Here is a 19,278-nt window from a genome sequence, read left to right on the forward strand (position 1 = left end):
AGATGGAAAGAGAGTCACCAAGGATATACTAGGCATGGGAGATCTATTCTGATTATGATACCCACAAAAGAAAGGTGAGTCCAAAATCAAAAAATGAAGTTATTTAACCTGCTAATATGCATAAAAACTGGGAAAATACAGAGCTTCATGACGAAATGACTTAGTCTAAGTGAGGTGAAGCATATAAATAGGTCAACTCCATGGAAACTGAGAAAAGTCGACAAGAATTCGTTGGCAAAGAAGCAAATAGAACTGGTGAAGCACAACATAACCAAAATTTCCTGCCTTGATATGCTCAAAGTTTCCAAATTCGAGGAGATTCATATCGACCAAAATTAGGAGGAGCTTGCTGATATAAGAGATACAAGAGTCCCATCCCAAATCAGTTTGATAATTACACTCATTATTTCCTTGTGGCTATTTCCCAGGAAGTGTGCGTAGGGAGAACCAAGGAGTTCACAAGAACTATCATGTTGCAAAGAGCTTTACCAACCACAACCCTTCGTAATAAACGCCACTTGTGTGGCATGATGCTCTGTGCTTTCATCCACCAACGTTTATGCTTAGACTATAAACTTGTGTGATGCAACGAGATGATTTGCGAACATGCAAGGTGTCATGTCATCTACATGTCATAATAAATTTTCATTGAAGATAACATTCAATCAAGGCAAGGGAATCCCACTCCACACTCCATAGAAAATCATTTAAAATATATTATTTATCGTAATATTTCATAAACCCAAATGAGGCATCCCGATCGACCATGCTTGTGTGAGTGAGGACTTTGACCCCAAAATTATGGATTCAAGTCCTCCCTAAATGAACAAGGTAATCATATGTAAATATTATATCAATCTACAATTTTTTTTGTAAATTTCATTAAAAACAAATTCTACTCCTTCCAAATACTTATAAATCTTACACTATTATAACTATAACATAACATATCTAATTCTACTCTTTCGAAATACATATAAATCTTACACTTTTATAACTATAGCATTACATGTAAAAGAGACACCACATCCACCCAAACCTATTATTGTAATATAGACACCACATCCACCCAAACCTATAGCTGTAGCAAAAAAACATTTATTCCTCACAAATATATTCTCTTAATAATCACCTTTAAAAAGAAAGTCACGTACATCATATTCCACTTCCGTACGAATGCCATCGCTCTCGCTTTAGCGAAACGCGTCTCTTCGATTTAGCAAAAGGCGAGCAGAGGTATCGTTTATGAATTTCGTTGATCGGCCAGGCTGGTCATCTTAAAGTGGGTCTGCTTATTCAAAAGCATTACAAACTTCGTTTTCGTATACAATTCTATTCCCGAGATGTAGATTGATTAATTTTTTATTTTTCTAAGTTTAAAGTGTATGGGAGTTTGTATAAGAGAAGTTGAAGTTGGAAGTTATTTTGGAAGAATTAAAATAATAGACCAATCATCTAGAAAAACATTTAAATTCTCCTTTTCTTCCTCTGCCAGCCAAAGTTACCACTACTGCCAGCAGTGGCAGCTTTCCTTCCAAAAGTGAACTAATTAATTATTCTTTCATCCAATAAATTCTCCTTTTCTTCCTCTGCAAGCCAAAGTTACAACTACGGGCAGCAGTGGAAGCTTTCCTTCCAAAATAAATTAATGTTTGATTGCATCTATGTAGTTCAGTTTTCTGCAGGCTGGGTATCTCTCACAGTTGTTGAATTAATTCACAGTTTTGATTGCTGCTGCTGTCATCGGGAATTTGGAATCATCACAACATTGGGTTTCAAAATCCATTGCAGAGAGTGCAAAATGAAGAAGCTTGCAAACAGTCAAGGTGAGCAGCTTTACATTTTTTATTTCCTCGTTTCTTTTGGTGTCTGCAGTGACCGTTATAATTAGAGAAACAGAGTGGGGTTTGATCTGATAGTGTGTTTTTCCAAGACAAAAGGCCTGAGCACTGCAACAGAAACTGTCCGTGCCAGCCTTTTACCTTGGATAATACACCCAGATCTGTTTTTTCAGAACACTTACAGCTTAAAGATATAATTAGTATGGCTTGATTTCACTTCTGGATTTAGGGGAATGAATTTCCTTTTAAGGAGCAAGTTTTAAAAGTAATTTTTTATTTATGTGTTAGTAAGGTAGGAAGATCTAGTGTAATATAATTATTTTGAAAATTAAAATTAATCTTTATGTATTTTTCACAATACTGGTTAATTGGGTTTAGATTTTGAAAATTAAAACAATGTTTATATTGTTTTAACATTTTTTTATTATTATTAAATTTGGTTTTTAAAAGCTAAAATTAATGTTTACTTAGTTTTAGTGTTTGTAAATCCCCAAGGGTGAGTTTACGTGGTTTAGAGTTAGATATGAAGTTTTTTGATATTGTTGGTAGTTGTTGATGATATTGTTGGTACTTGTTGATGATCATGGGTTTGACTCTCTTCTTTGATATTGCTGCTAGTTGTTGGTGATCATGGGTTGGACTCTCTTAGATTCCCTTTGGGGTTTACTGGTTTATCATCCAAGAAATGTGAGGAAGTACTCTGAGATTTCCCATGCTTTCATTCCTAAGTGTAAAAAAAATAAAAATAGTCCTTGTTAATTGGGTTTAGTCTTAATGGTGGTGGGATAGAGTGCCCACCAAGGTTATATTCCCATATGTTAAACTCAAAACAAATATATTGTTCAAGCAGTTATGATCTCTATTGTTGAGTAGCTTTATGTTCTCAAGTATCTAGGACTTACCTTAGGCATCATCCTAGAAATTAGGGGAAGTGTTTAAGGGCTTCCCCAAAAATATGTTGCCTAGAAGAAAAAAAAATGAACACTCCCCCCCAAAAAAAAAATGGAGAAATGATTTTCCTTCTCTACTTGATTAGTCTTACATAGATTTTAAAAATTCCTACTTATCAATATGTTTTATGTTTTCCTTAAAGCCTGTTTTTTCTTTAATCTATCAACAATATAAAGATATAACTTGGGGTTAATGATTTCTTTGTACTAAATGATTACCAATACAAGTTTTCTCTTTAGCTTTAGTTAAGATAGCAATGATACTTTCGTAAGAAACCTCCTACACTATGCCCCAATGGTGAAGTCAAAGAAATCACATCTCTAGTCTAACACATTTTGATCCTCAAGTAACTTTTCTCATAGGTTTAGTAACATAACACTTTTTAAAAATCCTCCACTATCCCCCAATGACGAAGCCAAGACATCACATGCCTAGTGAAACACCTTTTGATCCTTGAGTAACTTTCCTAATAGATTTAATTATGATAGCACTTTTAATGATATTAATATTTCCAAACACAACCTCCTTTACTAACCCCCAATGGTGAAGCCAACAAATTACATCTGAAAATTTAGGTTTCTTTTCAAAGGCCATAAGTGTTCCTTGATAAAAGGATATCATCTACATATAGAAGGGAGGTGATGATTAATCCTCTTAGATTCATGCCTACATAATCTCCCTTCCTTTGGCAATCCTTTAACTTGCCAATAAATCTTAGACAAAACTCCTTTAAAAACACTTTGTTTACAAAATTTTATCCTTTTATTAAGGGATTGTAAAAAAATCTTCCAAGAGTTCAAAACTTCACCTCAAATAATAGGTTAAAGTGTGTTTCTTTACCTTGTACATTTTGTAACTTACAATCCGACGGTCACGATATGTAGTGATCCGACGGGTCATTCTCTCCTCGGTATTACCGACACTTGATCCATGGCTTAACACCCGATTGGTCCATGATTTCTATTTAAAGCGCATGGAGGGTCATTTGTAGGGTAATTCGTCTATGAGAGAAGCATATGCAAATTTTCATTCTTTTATTAATAAATTGCCTGAAGTGGCCGCGTTGGCTCAGGCCGTGGACTGTTTCCCTCTTTGAAGGTTTTAACCATGTCAAAAATACTAGTGCATTGATCTGCGATCTGGTTGTGAGCGGTGTCCTTTGGTGCTCTGATACCATGTAGGAATTTACAGGGTAAGTTCCTCAGACAGAACAAATTTTCTTAGGGAATAAATCTTCTTCTACCCTTGGATAAATCTACTAATTCATCTGGATATGTTCTAGATCTGGATAAATCCAAAAATCCAATAGAATCCATTAGAGTCTGGATTGGTGCTCTTTACCAGATGCAAGTTGTTTCAAAGTTGGATAATTATTCTATCTTCCTTCTAGCTGAAAAAAGAATGGCGGGTATTGTGTATGATTGGTGGATGGGTAGGACAGAAGAAGAAAGGAGAAATGTTGCAGCGTTGGGTTTAGCCACATTAGAAGTTTTATTGCTGACACAATTTGTTCCTGAACCTGTAGATGAGAAAAAGCAACTTATCACAGATTTAACAAGAATGGAATTAAAAGATTTAAAGGATTTGGATCATTTCGGTAATGACTATATGTCAAAGGTTTATAAAGCAAATCTTACCAATGATTCTACTCAAAATATTTCCTTCTTGTCTAAGTTGCCAGGAAATTTAGGTGACATGATAATGAAAGATCTCGAAATCCAAGGTAAAATGATAGAACAAACTTATTGGATAGATCTTTTATTCAGATGTCAGGAAAAGGTCAAATATTTATGTTGGCAAAAACAAATCCATGATGTTTCTCCAAATCTGAATGTATGTCGTTCTGTACTTCCATGGACCCCTTTTAAGAAGAGAAGATCTAAAAAGTATGGAAAATACAGACCAAAGCGTGTTGCAAATCCAAGGCGACCATTCAGAAACTCAAATATCTGAAAAAGAGAAGGTAGCCCAAGAGAGACAACGCTTGCTTTATTTGTAAGCAAGAAGGTCATTTTGCTCGTAAATGTCCAAAGAGTTCTTCCAATAAGTTAAAAGCTTGTATAGAAATTGAAGATTTTGTAGATAATTGGTCAGTCGTTGATTCTCAAGATGAAGTGTCCGATGTATATATTTTGACAGATGCTTCTTTGTCTGATAATGAATCTATTCCTGATGTCAGTCAAAAAATGAATCTTTGCTATTCTGCATGGGAAAGTGAACCTAGTGATCAAGAACTTCATTATAGTGATGAATATGATTCAGAAGATTATACAAAAGAATACTCAGATGACTCCTCTGTCGACAGTGTGACCACAACTAACTCTAAGAATTAAATTCCCGTTTTAGATTCCTTGCCTTCACAACCTCTGTTGAATTCTTTTTTTCCATATCCAAAAACAGTCGCGTCATCCTCCTCATCACTGCCTGTAAATACTACTGCTCTTGCTGAAGAAAATGCTTTTCTTAAAAAGATTGTCAAGTCTAACAATCTCCTGTATATCCCAGAAGAGGAGAATGCATATCTGTTGATGCTTTCATAGACACGGGTGGGTCTAACAATCTTGCTCGTCCATCTTTGTTTAAAGGTTTATGGAAACTTTTACAACATATTTTGGTATCTGAAACTATTGGTGGTTCAGTCAATCTCACCCATTATGTTGATAATGTTTCTTTAAAAATTGGGGGGAGTATTGTCAAAATGTCTGCAATACAACATTATGATGTCTCTGCAAGTCTATTCTTAGGAATGCCATTTATCAATTCAGTATTGCCTATGACTATCAACGAAGATAAAATTATCGGTAACATTAAGAAAAGGGCAATAGCAGTCCCAAGGCTAGTTATGGCAAATTCTGAAGCAAGAAAAGAACAGAGCCAAAAGAAAATAGGTATCAGAAAAATCAAAGAATGCATCTCATGACTGGAAAGAAGTTTTGCAGATATATGAGAAGAACTAACCTACACAAAAAGCTAATAGAAATCCTAATTGGTCCCCAGAACAATTAAGTTTGTATGAAGAATTATTAAAATGTTGTTCTGAAAATCCTAAAGCATTCTGGAGTATTGAAAGTCCGCAACAAGAGATTATTACTCTACATGACAATGGGGTAACTGGAAAGCTAATACCCTGTACTCTAGCTGAAGAAAAAGAAATCAGAAAGTAGATTGATGAATTGCTAGATCTTCAACTCATTGAATGTAGTGGATCTCACTACTCTTGTTCTGCATTCCTAGTTTGAAATCATTCCGAAATCGTCAGAGGAAAAGATAGGATGGTTATTAATTATAAACCATTGAATGGGATCACTAAAAGTTTTAATTATCCTCTGCCTCGTCAAGAAACAATAATGCAGAAGATCCAGAACAATTAAGATCTTTAGTAAGTTTGATATGAAATCTGGTTATTATCAGATTCAGATCAAGGAAGAAGATCGCCATAAAACTGCTTTCACTTGTCCTGCTGGTTTCTTTCAATGGAGAGTTGTTCCATTTGGATTGAAGAATGCTCCTGCGTTCTTTCACAGAAGGATGGATCATATCTTCGGAAAATATGATTTTATTGTTGTATATATTGATGATATTCTTGTACATAGCCCGGATCTTGAAACACTTCAAAAACATCTACAAGTGTTTCTGGAAGAAGCAAGAACTCATGGTCTTGTTCTGTCAGAAAAGAAAATGTGTCTTTTTCAAGATAGCATAGATTTTCTTGGAATTCATATTAGTTGTGGAAAAATTCAGATGCAGCCACATGTGTTAACTAAACTCTCTGAATTTCCTGATCAATTGAAAGATGTGAAGATGATTCAACGCTTTTTAGGAATTTTGAATGATGTACATAAGTATATTCCTAGGCTTTCTGAAAAAACTGCTCCTATTCGTCAACATCTTCATTCTAGTTGGTCATCTGAAGCTACCAAAGCAGTTCAGCTTCTTAAAGCAGAATGTCAGCATCTCCCAGAACTAAAACCCCCAGGAAATGGTTTTCTTATTTTACAGACTGATGCCTCTGATAATTTTTGGGCAGCAGTACTTTTTGAAAGAAAGGGAGAAGGAGAAAACATTGAAGAAATCCTATGTGCTTATGCTTCTGGTGAATTCTTGAAACACCAGAAAAACTATTTTCCTGCAGAAAAAGAAACCCTTGCCATTTTTAATGGTATTCAAAAATTTGAAATCTATTTAGCTCCCGCCAAGTTTTTAATCAGAACTGATTCTATGAACTTCAAGTATTTTTTGACAGCAAAAATCTCAAAATAGCTTGCGCGTGGAAGACTTTTGGCATGGCAAATGTGGTTTTATATGTATGAGTTTGAAGTTGAATGGGTTCCTGGTAATTCTAATGTTTTAGCTGATTCTCTTACTAGAGAAATGAACAAGGTTCATGTCCACAGAAATGATATTTTTCATCTTCCTGGTAAGACCCCTGCCGATGACAGTTACGAAACATTTGTTCAAAGATTTCGCCTTCTTAATTTTATTCTAGGCGATGTGGTTCAAGAAATTAAGAAGATTGTTGGTTTAAGGTTAAGAAGAAACCAATGGATCCAAAGATGCCAAGCATGGAAACATAAAAATGTTGGTGTTTTTCTAAATATGGATGAAGAGTTGGTAAAGGTTTATCCTCTACCAAACATGAAGGTAAAACTATATTTCAAAACCCTAGATGATTCTTGGACCAGGCATTACACAGATGAGATGATCAGAGTTTTGCAAATCTTGAATTATTATCAAATCATTGGTAGAGTTGATTTTTTCTATTGCTGTTTATGTTAGTGAAAAAATGCTAGATCTGGAAGAGATAAATATGCATGAACAAGTTGAACGATTCTTAAAATCTTTAAGAATCCCTGATTTATTTGAAGAATTAGAAGCTGCTTTTCTGCAATGAAATGATGAGAATTTTGCAGCTACTGATTCCTTCCCACAATACGAATTGTTTGCATCCTTCGCCGATTGGGGATTTAAAGAAGGACGATGTCAGAAGAAGATTCAGGTTCGAGCCTCTCAATGTGTTGAGAGAACACTTCAATATTTGAGAACCTTTTCATCACCATGGGATTATCAAAGCATGGAATTTAGAAATCCCATAATTCCTAATCCTTTTTCACAAGTCTATGGATCTGACAGTATGGGCGAAAATACTCTTGCTACTAATTCTGAAGAAATTAAGAAAGTGTCAAGTTGGCTTAAAGAGTTTCATACTTTGAAACTATCAGAAAAAGTCTCATTAATCAAAACATTAGAATCATTGCAAGGCAGACATGGAGTAATGAGGCTGATAATCAATCAAAAGGCACTAATCACAATTAGTGTTTCTTCAGGTAATTGGTCCGATGATGTAGTATGCCTGATCAATCTGTTGTTATCTAATAGAGTATGTTCATCCATGATGTTTGAAGTAAATTGGCAAGAATGAGGGAATTTCAGTCATCATTGTAAAGTATGGGTACAAGTAGCCATCGAGAAATCAGTCAGCATGTTCTAGATCTTCAAATGGGAATTATTGGATGGAGTGGAGTTGTCAGTTCAGTCTTTGCCCGACTTTCGGAAAAGTAAAAAAGATTCTTTTCTTAATATTGAGATTAATCCATTTGCTTATGTTAATAGATGGAATAAAGATGATTATCTCTTTCCTCAAAATAATCTAAGAGTCACGACAGATACGGTAAAGTTTGACATAGGACAATCATCACGGGCACCACTCAAAGAGGAATCTTCAATAGCCATAACCAGCTCAAAAGGTAAAGAGAAACTATCCGAGGAAAAAGAAACCGTGTTCGTAGACATGTACCAAGATGCTCAAGAACAAAATGACCCCACTTGGGAAAAATATTATTTATCGTGGCTTACTTGGGAAAGACAAAGGACCCCACCAGATTCTGAGTTTGCTTCAGATTATGATAGTGACAGAAGTCCGATAGGACCTTGGTAGTGTGTTTTCTTTTTATGAGTGCGTTTGCTTTATTTGTACTCGAGAATATTGGGTAGACACCGTCATGACTAAGTAATGTCAGACAAGGACCCTCAATTATTCTTATATGTCTTATAAATAAGTGTGTTGTAGATAGTTTAGGCATCGAGTGTTTGAGTGTGAGTGTGTGTTGTAATCTGAGCTCTCAAAGACCAGAGACTAGCAAGCTCTAATCTTGAGGCTTAACTTGGTATGTAATATTTTGCTTGAATTAATTTTGAAGCCTGGTGGGCCGCCTGTCTGAGGACAGTTTTGTTCCAAGATCATTTCAAGGGGTTGAGATTGTAAAGCGCGTTGAAGAAGCGAAAGGTGTCGCGTTAGTCCACATATATCTCAGATTGATGTGAGGAAGCTTTCGCCTTTGCATCCACTTCAAAGGTTCAAGTAAGTTACTGAGTCCATCTATTCCATTAGCCTGAATGATGCACATTTAAAAGATTACTGGAAACTGTTGACTGGAGTCCAAGGTCTTGATATGGCTGAAGATAGTGAATACCTTTCTGCAATTGTCCAAGATAATTATTCTATCTTCCTTCTAGCTGAAAAAAGAATGGCCGGTATTGTGTATGATTGGTGGATGGGTGGGACAGAAGAAGAAAGGAGAAATGTTGCAGCTTCGGGTTTAGCCACATTAGAAGTTTTATTGCTGACAAAATTTGTTCCTGAACCTGTAGATGAGAAAAAGAAACTTATCACAGATTGAACAAGAATGGAATTAAAAGATTTAAAGGATTTGGATCATTTTGGTAATGACTATATGTCAAAGGTTTATAAAGCAAATCTTACCAATGATTCTACTCACTATCTTCAACCATATCAAGACCTTGGACTCCAGTCAACAGTTTCCATCAATCTTTTAAATGTGCATCATTCAGGCTAATGGAATAGTCAGGAAATATGGTTCCATATTGGCATCCAGTGGACAGATTTCCCATAATGGTTCCTATTATTGCACTATCATAAGTTTGATGACGGGTGTCAAACAACTCAACAATAGTTCTAGATAGGTTTTTTGCAGATTGAAGTCTATGGGTGCCATGGTAAACTAGAGAGTTGAATCAGTTTATGGAGGAGTTTGAAGATGGAGATGACCTTGCAGGGGTTTTCCAGCCTCCATGTGCTTTCTGCAACAACTATTATATCATTTTTGTAGCTTTTATTCCTCTTTTCTCTGTGTTTTGGAGAAGAGACTTGTTTATGTACTTCAAGTGGATTGTGGTACTATTGATGCTCTTTGAAGTTGGAGTATGGGGTCTTGGTGCAATATGCCTTTGTTTGCTGAAAGTTTACATGTTTGATTGTAGGTTAACATGTATATGGAGTGATAACTCTTGCAGAAATTTGTTTCTTTGAAGGAGAAACTAACCATTCCATTTCTTAGCACTTTATGTACTCTTCTTTTCTAAACATTGAGCATAAAGAGAAGGGGTCATGCCATTAGAGCTGATCCAAGGAGATGTAGTCCAGAAGGGGTGAACTCTTTTAACAATGGTTGGTGTATTACTGATTGATGCATGCTTCGATTCAATGTTTTAATTTCATGTTTTAAGTTTTTCATGAAATTAACATAAGAAAACACATAAAAACTCATGTTTTTACTTGCTATTTTTTAGTACAAATATCAAGCACATTTTTGTATTCCGATGAGGATCTTAGCATAAAAAACTAATCCACATTTAGATAAATAGGACAAGTTTGGGGTTTGTGTATCCACATTGCAAAATTCACACCATAATCCTCTCGCTTACGCCAACAGATTAGCTACACCAGTCACCATGTAATCTGTCATCATTATATATTTGAATAACAACTTTCCTAACAATAATTTAAACCATTGATCATAATCCCAAATGGATTTGTCCCATCTTTGATTAATCTCCTTCATCTCCGTTGTGCACTAAGATGCAGACTTAGGCCTGTGAAACTCCTTCAATATCCCTTGCTTGATGTTCCATAATGATCTTGGTTGTCTTGGTGGAGAAATATTCTTGTATTTCATGACTACCAAGTTAAGGCATGATCTCTAAAATTAGTCTCCAACTTTATAATCTTGGCATTGTCATCACGAGCATTATTGGCAGCCCATACTACCTCACATACAAATAAGCATTGTTTGAGATCTTCATTCCTAGAACCAAGAAAAACCAACATCTTCAAGGTGTCTTCTATTTTTTTCTATCTATTAACTCTTGATTATATTCCACTAGATACAACTATTATCTCTTGCAATCCACTTCCTCCCAATTGACTACATCGACTCCAACTACTAATTTGAATTCCTTTACTCTCTTTACTATCTAAAGTATGTAAAACATTACGTGGGGAATTTACCTCTAAATGAATAGGTGTGTGCAGGGTCACAGGTTCGACACAAGGCATACTCTTAACAAGATCATCGAGATGCATGTTTTATGTTATTCTTGGACTAAATTGTGAAGGTTTCCCACCCTCTCTTGCATGTGGTATGCTAAGGTGTACTATGTTCAAACTTCTCTGGTCTCCACTCCTCCTCCTCCTATGACCTCTCTCTATATCCTTCATTACGCTTCAATCAACTACTGGAACAATTGAAAACCTCTCTCCTTATCACTACCACCTCAAAACCTTCTTCCATTGTGAAAAATACCGCTCTCAAAATATGTCATACTTTTCCTCCCATGTATTATCTTAACTCTTATGGAATACCTTCTTCTAATCTCATTCAAGGCTCTTTCACAGCTCCTTCATCCTCTTCTTTCTTCTACTACTAAATCTCTATCCTGTTCCCTCATATTATCCCCTAGATATCCCCCAACTCGGGCTCAACACATAAGGGGTTTAGTTGCTCATGGTATTGAATTCCACCCTCAAAACGCCTTTATCACACAACAACAATTTGAAAAAAGTAGGTAATGATCGAATAAACCTTCCTTGTAGGCCCTTCAAAAACCGTCTCTCAACAACACTATAAGAAATGATTGATTCGATCGCGAACCCAGTGGTATATTCTCCAATCACACTTTCAAACCAAAAGTTGGTTGCTATAGGGTTATTTTGTTCACAAACTATAGCATTTGAAATCACTTAGGAGTCCACCCTTGAAGTTCAATTTGATGCCAATTTCTATTAAGGTCATTAAGTTTCTGGATTCACTTCACTAGTAACCCTAGGAATTTGGTAAATAAATTTCGTAGAGATTATCGATGAATGCATACTACTACAGCCATTAGTCAATATTGATTGGTCGATTCCTGATCTCACCGATAGAAACTTCCTGTAGCTTTGCTTGAAACCACTGCCCAATTTCTTCCTTTGTAGGAAGCCACATCCCCTTCAATCATAAGATCTGATCCCAACAGCGGAACCATTTGCTGGGGCTTTTCATTTATGACTGGGATTCATGCATGAGATGCAACCAACAAAAACCCCACTAGATACCAGCCCTTTTCGGCAACGCCTGTAGAACATACTAAGTCTAACCTAAGACACTGATAAGCGCTGCAAGAACTAGGCTTTTGTAGCAGCGAGGGGAATGGGAATCCAATATGGGCTATCATTCTACCATGCTTAAGACCAAGTTTAAATACTAACCCCGCTTGCAGATACTCATAACAAATGTGTGTCATTATCAACAACAAGAATTTTCAGGGAAAGGGGTGCATTGATTACTCTTGACAAGGAAATTCATCCAAATAAATATTAACATTGCAAATAAACATGTAACATAATAAAATCATCAATGTATGAACACAGGAAAACAAATATGGAGAATTCCAACCATTATCATTATTACCAAAAAAGAGTGTCAGATGCAATACATACAACCTCACCACAGTATTCCCCTCGGCTCACCAGCCTAATTTCAGCATTATAGACTTACGAAGATCAACCAAATAGGCAACCAACTAACTTACCAACCCCAATCCTGTCATCTCTTGTTGATTTATACCGAATTACACAGATGAAAATACCATGGGAAAAACCTAGGCATGCCATTACCATGGGCATATAAGCTACAACTTTTAAACTAGACCGAATAAAAAACACATACACTGATACTTTCAAACTTAATCATTCTTGCCTAGCCACTTCACGCACTGTGCCTTCTGTGTGGTTCTCCACTCTATGCCGGTTTTTCACATTCTAACAGGACTACACAATGCTCTAGTGTGTTGTTCCTACTCCCACCCTTCTGCGCCCAGTATCATGATTGCTTCAAAATGTTTTCAATTCCACCAAATCAAAACTTTCCCCAACAGGTGAATTATTTATTTGTTGCAATATGTGAATGATATCTTTGTTTTTTTTTTTTCATATATTTCTATATGTTAAAATACCAAATATTTTATTTTTTGGTAATTCGGAATTTATTTTTGTTAAATAAATAAATTGTTGGGAATACAAAATTATGGTGAGAAAATAAATCTGGTTGGTATTTGAAAATTTAATAGTCAGCACTAGGCTAGATATATATTTTATAGTGAACATCCTAAGTTGGTTCATATTGGAGCCAAAGCAAAAGCATTGGGTAGTTGCTAAGCATGTGACCAGGGATTTGAGTGGCAGAATGGTATGAAATACCTTAGAGATGGTGAATTGAAGTGAAGTTGCAAGTTTATTCAAACTCATAGTAGGTAAGAAATGTAATAACAAGAAGAGAATTTTAGGATGCTACATTAGCTTGTGACTAGCAATATAGAATGGTTCAGTAGGAAGCAAAGCCATAATACATGTCATCTAGCACTGCGATTTGTGAGGCCATTTGGCTTCACAAGTTACTCGTTGGTTTGTTTGGTTAAAAATTCAAACCTATAGTCGTGTATTGTGATAATCAAAGTTGTATCAAAAGATTCTATGAAAATCTAGTCTTTCATGACAAGTCTAAGCATATAAAGATCATATATCACTTCCTATGAAAGAAGGTTCAAATGCAAGTAATGAGGCTCTAGTATATTTCCATTTATAAATAGGGAGTTGATATTCTAAATGAGCCCTTGGCAAGTGGTAAGTTTGAGGGTTTTGAAAACAAACTTGGATTGGTGTAGAATTCTTTTCTCACTAAAGAATGTTGAAAATTATATATCAAATATAAACTTCTACATAGGTTTAGGGTGAACATCCAGGAAGTAAATCAAGCTATTTGTGAAAAGTAATTATATTTTGTAGTTCACTTAGTAAAAAAGTGAAAGTTTTACATTTCCGCCATTAAATCTAAAAAAGTGTATCTCATCCATGCTCGACTAAGTTGAACCATTGAACAAGTAAAAAGGTTAAACAAGTGAGTAAGAATTAGGAAAGAGGTGTTTTCACGTCATGTAATTCCATATAGGTGCCATACAATTTTGTATAACCATATAGAGTAGTTTCATATAGTCAAACAATTGTATGGACATAACTGTATGGATCAATAAGGACAGACTATACAAACACACGTACAATCATATGTAATTCCACACAAGTGCCATACAATTTTGTATAACCATATAGAATAGTTTCATATAGTGATACAATTATATGAACATCGATATGTGTATCAATAAGGACAGACTCAGTTGTCTAGGTCGCATATCTATACATCAAGCCATTCTCACTTAGCAGGTTATTCCACTCAATTCAGGGGGTTGATTTCATTAACTGTGCAATGCAATTTTTTTTCTAGCAATTTGTAGGTTTCCTAGTAGATTTTTGTGAAAAAATGAAAAACAAATTATAAAACAGTAATTAATTGTGCACGTGTAAAATTGATTTCATGTTTGTATTATTTAATTCCACTTATTCCGTAATTAACATTATTTCTTGAAATTTATTAACTATTTTGCGACTAACATTATGGTTTAAAATTTATTTCTGCATTAATTAAATTCTATAATTATTTTTCAAATAAAATGCTATAAATCTTAATCACTTAAACTTGAAAATTTTAACAAATAAGAATTATTTGGTTTATTTACCGGATAGACTGATAACAAAGTTCGTAGATAAACAAATAACATTAATGATAATTTTATTTCTCGACTGTAATGGAAGAGAAGGGTCAGAACAGAGGAAAACATCATTGTTTGGATCTTTTGTTTGCCATAGTTTTGAACATAATAACTTTGTCTGTTAATTAGTAAAAACCAGAAAATGAAAAGCAGTTGTGTTAAAACCTAACGATAGAGAAGTGTAAACGATAGTAATGATCATTTCCTTTGTTTGAGATGGCTTTGAATAAAAAATGTATGTACTGAAAGTTAGATCAATCCCAGAGGAGCAAATCAATTATGATAGTATTGACTATTTATTTACTTTGCAGTCGAAGTGGAGCAATTGTTGTTGGAGTTGTTTTTAGTGGGATTTTTTGGAGATTTCGGTGACGGAATCCGACGGAAAAAATTGAGGTTAAATCTTGATTTGTATTATTTAAAATGGTTTTTTAACTGCATATTTGGCTTCAGTACCCTGGAAAAACCCCAGGATGCTTTGATTGTGCAGAAATTACCTATCAAACTTGCGATTGCAATAAATTGCTGCAGGATTTTAGAGAAATTTCACTGGAAAAACCCACCGGAAAAGCCTCCAAAAAGTCGCACTAAAGACTACTACATTGTTTCTATATATATAATAAAATAAAGTTAAGTTATCTTGTTGTTTTTTTTTTTTTTTTTTTTTTTTTTACTTATTTATTTATTGATAAATCACAATAAATAGTTCTACCGACAAAACTCTAAAATTAAAAATTTTCCTAACATTTTAATTAGGAAATTATTCCTGTGGACTTAAACAAATACTAATGACCACCTTTACATTTCTGACTTACAGTGGAACAACAGAGCTGAAGCAGGGGGCATCATTCCTCATATCCTTTGTTTGACACAGTGTTGAACAAATAAAGTATGCTTATTCATTGTTAAAGCTCTATAATGGTTTGGATATTGTAATATGTTTATTCATTGTTAAAGTTTCAGAAAGGGTTGCATATTAAGTTTGAAACTGCGTTTCTCTAAGGTTTTATTGCTCTGTTCCGTGTTTGAACGTAGCGGATTTCAAAATTTTCATGGATGGCAAGAAGTATAGTAAATTGAATGACAAATGCTAAGGAATTTGGTCATATGACTGCATTTTACTATTTAAGAACATATAATTTAGACTTTGGCTGTATGACTGCATTTTGCCAATTAAAAACATATAAATTTAGCACATGTGAAGTACTGGAGTAATATTATAATACAGAGGATCCAGGGTTAAGTACTTATTCGTCAGGACTGTATATTGTGTTTTGATGGAACCTGAATTGAGTTTTCAAAAGTAGGAATGATACCAAGTTGAGAGCTCTAATGCTTTAATGGCTTACAATTATCTATTCCTGACGTTATCCTATAATTGACTTGTGATGGCAGGGACTTAATTTCTATTATTTTTTGTGGATTCTCTAATCTTGTATTCAAATATGGAGTCAGCAGTGCAAATTCCAGATATCAAAATGTCCATCCATTTATTGCGAGGTCTACGTTTGGAGAGGAGTATCAAACACTATTCAAACTTCCATCAGATTTTATTAGTTGGGGAAGGGGACTTCTCATTTTCGTTAGCTTTGGCCAATGCATTTGGATCTGCAGAAAACATAGTTACCACCTCTCTTGACAGTAAAGGTCTCAAACAGTTTCTCCCACAAATTTCTGTTTGGCTTTGGTTGTTCTTGTCCTGTGTATTTGCTATTGCTTTCCTTGTGTTCTGATTCTGTCTTTATATTTATGCCCTTGATACAGATACGGTACTACAGTTGTATAAATCAGCCCATGAAACGCTCTCAAATTTGGAGAAGCTGGGAGCCAATGTAATTTTTGGTGTTGATGCAACAACAATGGAGAAGCACCATATCATAAGAAAAATGAGGTTCCATAGAATTGTCTACAATTTTCCCCACGCAGGTTTCTATGGACAGGAATCTGCTGAGACAGTTATCAAGTAAGTTTATTGGCCCTTGTATTTTCCTGTCCTGTCAAAATTTATCATACCGAAATAACTATTTCTTTTCTGTTTTTCTAATCAAAGGTACTTTTTTTAAACTGTGTGAACTGGAGCATCTCGCACAATCGAAATCAGAATTGTTATACACTATAGTAGCTGAAATCTGTTCTGCTATACTTGGCAGAAAGCACCGTTACCTGTTGAAGATGTTTTTCATGAACGCAAGGACTATTCTTGGCGTAAATGGAGAAATTCATGTTACTCACAAAGAAAGTGAGCCATGTAAAAAATGGGAGTTAGTGAAACAAGCAGAAGAATGTGGATTGCTTATGAAAGAATCAGTTCCCTTTACAGTATCTGAATATCCTGGCTACACTAATAGAAAAGGATCTGGCAGAAACGCTGGTCGCACTTTCCCACTGGGAGAATGTCGAACCTATAAGTTTGTCCTCGGGTAAAAGTATCCTTACAACATGCTCCCTGTGTTTGATATTTTCCTTTTAAAAGCTTGTATTGTTGCATAGTTTCCTTATACTCTGAAACTTTCGTTTTGCAGTCCAGAAGACTTTATGAAACCTGAATCTGAAAGGAAACAGAGAACTGCAGGTGAAATGGAAAGGGCGTATTCAGAGACCATATTTAACTTCTTGAACATACTTGCAAATGAAGAAATCTATAAAAGCGATGAATTTGCAAGACAAATGGCCGACAAAGATCGTCAGAGGGAAAAAATAGAGACAAGGCTTAAGGAGGTTAATTTAGAGCTTAAATCTGAAAGACGGGCAAGGGAGGCTGCCAAAATAGCACAAGCTGATTCAGAGATGTCACTAAAGGATTTGAAGGTGAAATTAAATAAGGAACTCAATAAAAGCGTTGTATTTGCAAGACAAATGGCTGACAAAGATCATCAGAGGGAAAAAATAGAGACAAGCCTTAAGGAGGTTAATTTAGAGCTTAAATCTGAAAGACGGGCGAGGGAGGCTGCCGAAATAGCTCAAGCTGATTCAGAGATGTCACTAAAGGATTTGAAGGTGAAATTAAATGAGGAACTCAATAAAAGCGATAAATTTGCAAGACAAATGGCTGACAAAGATCATCAGAGGGAAAAAATAGAGAAAAGCCTTAAGGAGGTTAATTTAGAGCTTAAATCTGAAAGACGGACAAGGGAGGCTGCCGAAATAGCTCAAGCTGATTCAGAGATGTCACTAAAGGATTTGAAGGTGAAATTAAATAGGGAACTCAATAGAAATTTTGAATTAATGAAGCAAAGAGATGAGCTACTTGTCCAAACTGAAGAAGCTTTAAGATTACAAGTGGATGCAGTTAAGCAGAGAGACAGGACTGTATGGAAGTCGAAAGTTGTATCTTTTGTCTTGGCTATTATACTTTTTTTCAATATTTTTTCACCCCCTCAGCCCCGCTGAACCTCAGCAGCCTAAATACTTCTGGATTTGAAGGGCAACTCATCAAATTTCGAAGGGACAGGCACAGCCACAATTTAAAAAGGTAAAAATTATTTTTTAAATCTATGGAACCGCCCTGAAATCTCGATAAATATAGATGAACAAACAGAGTCCGACATCCCACTCTCTGTTTTGATATTTGTTTGTAATTTGGGAAGCTGTAGCAAAACTCTCTGTTTTGAATTTTGTTTGTAATTTGGACAGCTGTAGCTGGGTTTTGCTGCGTCCCCTGACTTTCAATTATAGAGTTAACAAAGGACAAATGTGCATTCGAACAAATCGTTATTTTGGATTTAATGCATTTTTAAAATGATTTTTGTTTTTCGATAATGGCACACATGCTCATAATTTATAAACTATTCAAATTACATTGGCCCATAGGCGTTCACATGTCTTCCATCACACGTTATCCATGTCATTATCTATGCATTTTTTTGCCGGTAAAATCATAAAGGAAGAAAGATTTCTTAATTGGATAATTACTTGTGATTTTCTTAGTTTGTTATGGTTTTTTAAAATTTCTTCATTTCTTTTATCATCCTAACTGCTAAAACAAAACATGAAGATTAATGATATAAGATGTAAGCTCTTAGTCACGGCAAAACCCTTTTTTCTCTTTTTCCAGAACCAAAGCCAATGAGACAACCAAGATCTTTTGACCAAGACCAAGACCTTCCACCATTCACCAAGTCAGCCTCTTATGATGACAAACCAAACTTTAGTCAAATCTTCAAAAGTCAACTTAGATCAGTTCTCCAAAAAGGGCGAACTAGGGTCTCGGCCCTCTCTACAATCTTGAGATTTTCAGCCTGCACCTTTAGCCCTACAACATGCCTCAATCTACTTCACACCTGTGGCAGAATGACGGAATTTCGACTAATTTCTTATTCGACAAGAGTCTCCTCTTCTTCATTGTTATCTTTCTTCTCTTTTAGGCTCTTTGAATTCTCTCTTTCACCTTCGAAAATCTCAAATTGAATCACCACTTCCTTGTCTCCAAACTAGGTCAAATCCTCTACAATATATAGTGGTTTGAAGCTAAGTTACCAGAAACTTCCCTCCCAAACCCCAGAAACATTGTTTGACGTTTCAGAAATGGGTACAATACGGCACGGAAACA

General features: G+C 35.2%; 1 protein-coding gene across 3 annotated transcripts; it reads left to right on the forward strand.

Annotated features, from left to right (window-relative positions):
• Positions 1-1,464: 1,464 nt before the first annotated feature.
• On the forward strand, positions 1,465-18,482 carry LOC149172710 (uncharacterized). Of its 3 annotated transcripts, XM_089424421.1 has the most exons (7): positions 1,465-1,826; positions 15,041-15,125; positions 15,547-15,618; positions 16,125-16,376; positions 16,494-16,692; positions 16,880-17,149; positions 17,252-18,482. In XM_089424421.1, exons 4-7 carry the CDS (start codon positions 16,175-16,177, stop codon positions 18,117-18,119), a joined length of 1,539 nt encoding a protein of 512 aa, XP_089280547.1. In that variant the 5' UTR covers positions 1,465-1,826; positions 15,041-15,125; positions 15,547-15,618; positions 16,125-16,174; the 3' UTR covers positions 18,120-18,482. The 3 variants fall into 3 exon arrangements, with proteins under 3 accessions (XP_089280547.1, XP_089280546.1, XP_089280545.1); XM_089424420.1 differs by lacking the exon at positions 15,041-15,125; XM_089424419.1 differs by lacking the exons at positions 15,041-15,125; positions 15,547-15,618 and having other exon boundaries at positions 1,466-1,826.
• The last annotated feature ends 796 nt before the right edge of the window (positions 18,483-19,278 follow it).

The sequence above is a fragment of the Pinus tabuliformis genome, chromosome 4_2 (genome assembly GCF_031772625.1).
Source record: "Pinus tabuliformis cultivar Carrire ecotype Pingquan chromosome 4_2, CPIR1, whole genome shotgun sequence".
Classification (NCBI taxonomy): Eukaryota; Viridiplantae; Streptophyta; class Pinopsida; order Pinales; family Pinaceae; genus Pinus; species Pinus tabuliformis.